Here is a 7437-nt window from a genome sequence, read left to right as displayed (position 1 = left end):
TCTTCTTTGGCTAAGGTATATTCTCAACCACAGCTCACTGAACTTGATGCTCTATCTATTTAAATAACATCAACTGCAGTACAATTAAGATATCGAGAATATAAAGGCAAATAGTAAATGCTAGACATGTTTTTCCCATTAGGGGAGGTAGCTAGACACTGACTAATAATTCCATTACACCCCAACAGTATAAAATATCCAAAATGAAATTAGAAATTGTTTCTGTAAGATTTCACTTCTATATTATTACTGATGTTTTACTCTGACTTTAGCATATCTGCCCTTTAATTTCTAAATTTGACGTCATATGCTTTACTCTGCTAAATATTTAAAACTGTTTCTACTTAATACACTTACTCCATTTCACTAGGATCGGAAGAGTATATGTGAAATTTGATAAGACAAGAAAAAAATGAAGATGAGAATGCATTATGTACTTCTTTGAGCTATTTCAGTTTATTTACATATCAAGTATATACACTGCAAATAGTTAACGGAGTAGAGGCAGTTAAATTCTTAGTAGAGGGCTGTCCCTGGCGGCTCAACAGGTTAAACCACTGAAGTATGAGACTGTCAGTAGCCCCTACAGCAGGAGTTCGCTCCTTGCGCTAGGAGTGACCCACATGGTGCAACAGACCTCTCCTGTCTCCCTGCTGCTCCCCTCAGCAGTGTGTCTCAATACATCTGCCTGTTCCATTCCCCACTCTGTCTCGGTGAATCCTCTCACCCCCACACCTGTGGCCTGCACCCAGGTTCTTGTATGCATACATAAACACAGCTGTAAAAAAAAAAACCTTACTGGTATGTTAGACAACCGAGCTCACTGTTACCTTGGCAAAGGTTGACCCGCGTCCTTCTGACTCAATTGTAATAGTTTTCGTGCGACGCAGTAAAATCTGATCAATGTCCTCCTCACAGAATTTAGAGCCTTCATCTTCTTCTCCCATAATGGCACCATAAGCACCTCTTCGAAGCAGGTCTTCTATTTCTTTTTTGGACAGTTGTTGGATCTAAAGAGAAGATTAGTAACGATGTGCTGGTTAGGTTCATAAACTGAGGCAGTTTCCCTAAAGAATATTAAAGAACACAGAGGCCATACTTAAATTGTCTTGTGAGTAGAAAATGTACAAAGGAACGAATTTTCTTAAAGAATGCATAGAAGTTGATGACTCTACTTAAGTTATTTCATAATAAAAACTGCCATTTGCCTAAAATGTTTTCATTAAAACAATGCTTAGGGGGTAAGTTACCTCTTAAGATTCACTAGTATCTTCTTTCTATAGCTGTTATAAGCCCAAGATAAAACAATCTATAGGGGGAAAATGTCCCAAACCATCATTTATAGTAAGAAAAGCCAATGCCAGTAGTTAGCCACTAAAAAAGATCTTTTGAAAAACTGTTTACAGGAAAAAAAAAATCACAAGTTCTATTTTGCAATGCCATGCTACAAATGTCCTAAAAGGAAAGAATTTCCTGAAAACACATCGTTAGAATACACAAGTTCTGCAGCCAGAACAAGAATCAAAAGTACTGGCCCAACATAGCTTAAACCTAAAATGCCTCCTTATTTAGGTCATCTACTTCACACTCAGTTTGATCAGAATTAAATGATACCTGAGGTAAAATTAAATGCAAACAAAACCCAAACTCCAAGTGAAGAAGAAAATATACATACACCGCCAACATTACTTTCTCTTCCACTCATGCTCTGTAGCACGGCCTTATCTAGACCCAGCTTCAGACTGGCCCGGTCAAACATTTCTCTCTCGTATGAGTTACGAGTTACTAGGCGGTAGACTTTAACTGCTTTATTCTGACCGATTCTGTGACAACGAGCTTGGGCCTATAAAAAAATGAAAAGTTATAGATTCAATTTATTTCACAAAGTAGCACAAAAGCATCACATAAAAGGAATTTAATAGTAAGCTGTCATGATGGCAAACAAAAATACACAGGAACTTTCAAAGGTACTCTTGCTATTGGATTAGACATAACCTTTTCTAGAAATGAAAGTAGAGCTTAATAAAAATAGAAATGATTCCATGATGAACAATAAGTTAAAATTATATTGTAGAGAATATAAATCCGTAAGAAGGTGTCATCAAAATATAATTTTAAATAAGAACATAACTCTATGAATGGACAATTTTATTTCCTGGCAAGTCAAATCTAAAATCTTAAACTCTAATCCTAAATTGCCAAATGTTACCTGCCACATTATCAGCAACCTTTTCAATATTTTTAAGTTGAGTGGTTTGGGGGCAGGTAAAAACCAAAGGCAAATAATTACGGAGACCTAAATTTTATTTAAGCAAAGAAAAAAATATCTTCTATGTAGACATCCTAGAAATGGAGCTATCAAAGGCAACATAATAGCTTCTTATTTTATACTGAGTTCCTACCAAACTAAAAAGTTGTTAGTTCTTGATTCTAATGATTCTATGGAATCACCAGTCTTTCTCCAAATTAATCACCTTTCTACTGTCATCCGATGATTAAACCATAAATTGTGGTTATAACCTTGGAGGTGGAAATGACATTATGCCCTTTGCTGACATCTCTGCCCTACACAGATCCTCTTTGAGCTCTCTGGAACTCGGAACCGGACCTAAAGAATCATGGGCCAAGTCTGGAGAAAGCCCAAGAGGCACATTTTTTATGAGCCTGGGAAGACCAGATTGACATTAGCAGTAAACAGAAATCTATCACCCAACTCAGAGAGAGAAATTGGGGAATCTAGTATAGACTTCCTCCAGTTTCTCCTGGGCTCCCCACCCAATGTGTCTCCACATTCCCATTTTAGATTAACGTTAGACACAACAGGTGCCCTGTAACATAAATATGCATTCCAGAGGCAAGCAACTGCCTAGGCTGGGTTTCACCTAGAGACTGGCATACTACAGCCTCCAACCGAGAATGACCTCCACATTTTTAAGACTATAAAAATAAAGAATGCTTGATGGCAGAGATTTATATGGCCCACAGAGCCTGAAAAGATTTACTGATGGGCCTTCTATAAAAAGAGCTTGTCCCTGGTTTAATCTATAAAATCTGATAAGACAGTATTTTGAACTAGAGTACATATATTACACAAATGAGAGGTTTGAGTAGTATCTTCTTTGGCTAAGGTATATTCTCAACCACAGCTCACTGAACTTGGTGCTCTATCTATTTAAATAACATCAACTGCAGTACAATTAAGATATCGTGAACAATAATGGAATTTCTCTTATACTCTGTTCTCTTCTTATGTCTTTCCTAGATCTCTATCTTCTGCAAACTTTGATAATCTCTGATTGCTCTAATATTTCTATGAAGTCCAAGTATAGTATTAACTTGAAATGTATAGCTTTATTTAAAATAGTAGCTCATAAAAAGATACCCTATTTCTGTCTCAATTCTATGTGCACTAAAATGTATGATGATCGAGAAGGTGAAATGAGGACATGTAAATACCTACTTTTAAGGAAATAAAATTCTAAGACTTGATCATTACAAGTAAATTATCTTTAGACCTTAGGTCTTTCTCATATTTATACAATATGCTTTACATGAGTAAATACTATACTTAAGTAGCAGGTAAAGCTTTTTAGACATTACTAAGATGTATAACCAACATAATATTTTATTACAACTTATTTTCACTAAATTAAAACTAAAAAAATTTCATCTGTTCTACTTGCACATATATTTCTAACATATGTTAGTTTGTCAATTAAAAAAAGAGATGTATGATCAGAAATAGCTATAGAAATTTTAGTTTTATTAGCCAAAGAATTTATTTACCTGAAGATCATTTTGAGGGTTCCAATCAGAATCAAATATTATACATGTATCTGCTGCAGTTAAGTTGATGCCCAACCCACCAGCTCGGGTACACAGAAGAAAAACAAATCGATCTGAATCAGGTTTACTAAATCTATCTATAGCAGCTTGCCGAAGATTCCCTCTGACTCTTCCATCAATTCGCTCATATAAATATCTATCAAATGAAATGCAATAAATTTACATAATGACAATGAAGCAAAAGTCAAGTCAATTCTCCTGTAACATTATGATTTTTGTAGAATTAAGAAACAATATTACCAACTAGTTTCTACGATTTTACTAGTTTTTGTTTTCTGGAGTTGACATGAAAGAGTAAATACAAGGTAAAATGAAGAACAACATTTTTGCATTCTTGGACGTATAAAATACAATTACAATGAATACAGTTTCATAAATTAAAAAATTTTCCACCAGGTAGTCCAGAAAACCACTCCCCTGATCGCTTAATAACATTTTTCACAAGAAGTAGAGATTTCCACAAAACTTCATACAGCGGCCTACAAAGGTTTCTCTGTCTCAGTCATGTTACTCTCTCAACTCACAAACTTGCTAGTCAACTGTAATCTATCAAGCATTAGAATGCTGACTCTTTCGTCAGAACTACTAAGCAATCAATTTTTAACTTCTTTCATTCTTCCTCATTAGAAACTCAGAAACTGCTGGGCATCCATAAAATTACACAAATATTAGGACGGAAGCAGATTACAGGTGACATTCGTCACACCACTTCGGTTCGGGAACCTTCTCTGCACAGTTTGCTGGTGTCCCGCAGCAGTGCCCTGTAAACGCCAGCATCTGGGGAGGGGCGTGGCTTCCAATTGTGCCAAAAAGAAACTTGGGGATTTCCATGAAATCGATCAAATGGAAGTTATCTTTATCCTATAAAATTCTCCCTGTAGGAGGTCTGAAAAAATGCAAGAACGGCTATTTTTAGGAAATCTGCCGTTCACTCTTCCCTCTACTAACAGGCTATTAAATTGAGAATACAACAATTTTGAGATAAGGGCAAAAGAGCAGAACAGTGACACTTCAGATGGAACTAGAAATAAAGGTGAAAAATGAAAATGAACCGCATAATTTCTGATAATATAAACTAACAGAGACCTTTACTGATGTGTGAAGGGTCAAAATCCACTGAACTAATTAACACCTCTGGTTAAAACTTCAAAATTCCCTTTTACATCAGAATCTTGTGCTGATAAAACATCTAAAGACTGATTAGACAACATTTAAGTTTATCACTGCATGCACACACACACAAAAATTAAAAACCCATGTTAAATAATGTGAAAAGATTAAAGCATGAATAAATGTTAAATAATGTATGGCCAGTGCAAATTCATTTCTAATCACAGCAAAGAAATCTTAAGATAAAAGGGTTTTGATTCCCAGTTTCCCCCCCTGAAGCTGGCTGGGAATAAGTCCATCTCAGTCACTACAATCACAAGATTTACACATCAACTTGAGTTGTACACTAATGTACGAATGTACACTAATAAGCACATTCTTAAGTCAACAAACAGAGCAATTTGCAAAGTCTTCTGTCTCCTCGGCCTGCCTACATACAGGCAGGAAAGCACCTGGCACATGAAGCAAAGCTAATCTTCGCCTGGAGACCCCGGGAGACCCCTATCTAAACGGAGAGAAAGCCTGAGTACAGCGGGGCCACAGCACTGCAGACTCTGGCCGCGCGCACTTCGCGCAGATCCTGGGGATGCCGTGGGGAGCGGGGCGTCTTACCTCTTGTGGATGAGATAGTCTTCCAGGATGTCAAGGCAGCGCACCATCTGCGAGAAGATGAGCACTTTGTGGCCTCCGGCCTTCATCTTGGGAAGCAATTTATCAATAAGGACCAATTTACCCGCAGACTGGATCATTGCTTGAAGGTGAAAGTCAGAAGCAGCTGGATTATATGTGTCTCTAAATTCCCCAAGTATTTTCTCCTCAGCTCCTAGGAAAGCAGTGTGAGAAGACAGTGTCACTGCACAAGACAGTTGTTTCCTTTGTAAAAATGATCCGAGTTAGCTACAACAGCACATTAACTTTTTCTGATGGCAGCTACAAATGCCCACCCACAGTAGACTGTGATGCCACCGAGGATATGAACAATGTCTTAAGCGCCTTTCACCTCCCCGGCACCTGACATAAACCTTGCATGAACTTATGTTTGCTAAGTGTTTAATGCATGCTCTGCAGAAGAGACACATAAAACGGAGCGTGAACACATATTTTTCAGCAAACATCTAGTATGTAGAGATCAACCTAACGGTCATCATCACGGAAAGGTGACCATAATCAATCTGGGTGCTGTCTGCGGGCATTCTATGGCTCGAAACAACACGGGTAGGAAAAGGGAAGAGAAGTCACACGACTGGTCCTGGCCCCACATGGCCTCGAGTCTAGGTCAGCGCAGAAGAGGCTCTGGGCCTGCTCTCAGCCTGACCAGCCACAGCTGGAGCTACAAGTGAGCTAGTTGTTAAGCTGAGAAGCTCCTTGGCTTGAGTAGAGAGTGGAGAGTATGTTCCAGGAATAAGTGAAAGACTCAGAGGCTGCAGACAGGGGAGGCAGAACCAAGAAGAGGCTTAAAAATAACATCGCTGCCAAAACAACCACAAAAAACCATCGCTGCGGCACAAAAAGTGGGAGGCATTAATTGGCTTATCTGGACCAGACAGAAATCCGGGAAATCCGGGAATCTGAGCCCAAAGGTGTGCTCTGCCGCGCCCAAGCGTGAGGAACTCTGGTCCTCTGCACAGCGGCCTCTGCAGGCCGGGCCAGCACTGACTGCCACACGCCGCCGGCTCGGGACACGAGGGCGGAGCAGCACAGGCCGCTGTCCTCACGGCTCATCCGGGCGGCCCGCCCCCTGGCCTGCGTGTCTGCGCGCACCGCCCCCTGGCCTGCGTGTCTGCGCGCGCCCCGTGCAGCTACCTTTGATGAGGTACGGGTGATTGCAGCACTTCCTGAGTTCCATCATGGTATTGACGAGGTTGGGAACGTTGGTCTGCCCTGCTCCTTTAGACAGAAATGAAAAGTTCTTCTCCAAGATCGCTCGGTAGTACTTCTTCTGGATGTTAGTAAGCTCGACCTCGATGATGGTTTCTTCCTTTGGTGCCAGCTTCTTTTCCACATCTTCTTTCAGGCGTCTCAACATCATGGGTTTCAGGATAGCCTGAAGTTTCTGCACCTGCATAAGAAATGCACCACACGCATTCAGTCGCACTCATGCCCATTACTGCACCAGGAGGCTTGATGTTGGTTTACAAAGACCAGTAACATACCTGTTCTTCTGTTTTTAGATCCCCAAATTCTTGCATAAATGTTGACTCAGAGGGAAACCGTGAGGGTTCTAGAAAGTGGAGCAGACTGAAGAGTTCTTCAACTGTGTTTTGGAGAGGTGTGCCAGTCAAAAGTACCTTGTGCTCCTATATGAGGCAAAAAGACGAACTTCAAACACCGCGCCACTAACGTTATGTTAAAGTTGATGTAGGCGATCAAATGTTTAGGACTTAAAAGATCATGCTGAGTGAGATAAGCCAGAAAGAGAAAGAAAAATACCGGATGGTTTCACTCATAGCAGGAGTATAATGGACCAGGCGAGAAAATGAC

At 39.8% G+C, this 7437-nt stretch overlaps 1 protein-coding gene across 6 annotated transcripts in view; it reads right to left on the bottom strand.

The window, feature by feature from the left end:
• CHD9 (chromodomain helicase DNA binding protein 9) overlaps window positions 1–7437 on the bottom strand; it is a 126390-nt gene that overhangs the window by 46291 nt on the left and 72662 nt on the right. For all 6 annotated transcript variants that reach the window (XM_012733190.1, XM_012733192.1, XM_012733191.1 and 3 more), the window contains 6 exons: window positions 7110–7253; window positions 6760–7015; window positions 5569–5779; window positions 3787–3982; window positions 1676–1843; window positions 831–1010 (listed from right to left, as the gene is read on the bottom strand). In XM_012733190.1, the coding sequence (XP_012588644.1) occupies window positions 831–1010; window positions 1676–1843; window positions 3787–3982; window positions 5569–5779; window positions 6760–7015; window positions 7110–7253 (1155 nt within the window). The remainder of the gene's footprint in view (window positions 1–830; window positions 1011–1675; window positions 1844–3786; window positions 3983–5568; window positions 5780–6759; window positions 7016–7109; window positions 7254–7437) is intronic.

This window comes from Condylura cristata, unplaced genomic scaffold (assembly GCF_000260355.1).
Source record: "Condylura cristata isolate star-nosed mole 26May11 unplaced genomic scaffold, ConCri1.0 scaffold00039, whole genome shotgun sequence".
In the NCBI taxonomy this organism is placed as follows: Eukaryota; Metazoa; Chordata; class Mammalia; order Eulipotyphla; family Talpidae; genus Condylura; species Condylura cristata.
Note: the sequence above shows the minus strand (reverse complement) of the source record. Positions and strands in the feature narration are given on the sequence as shown.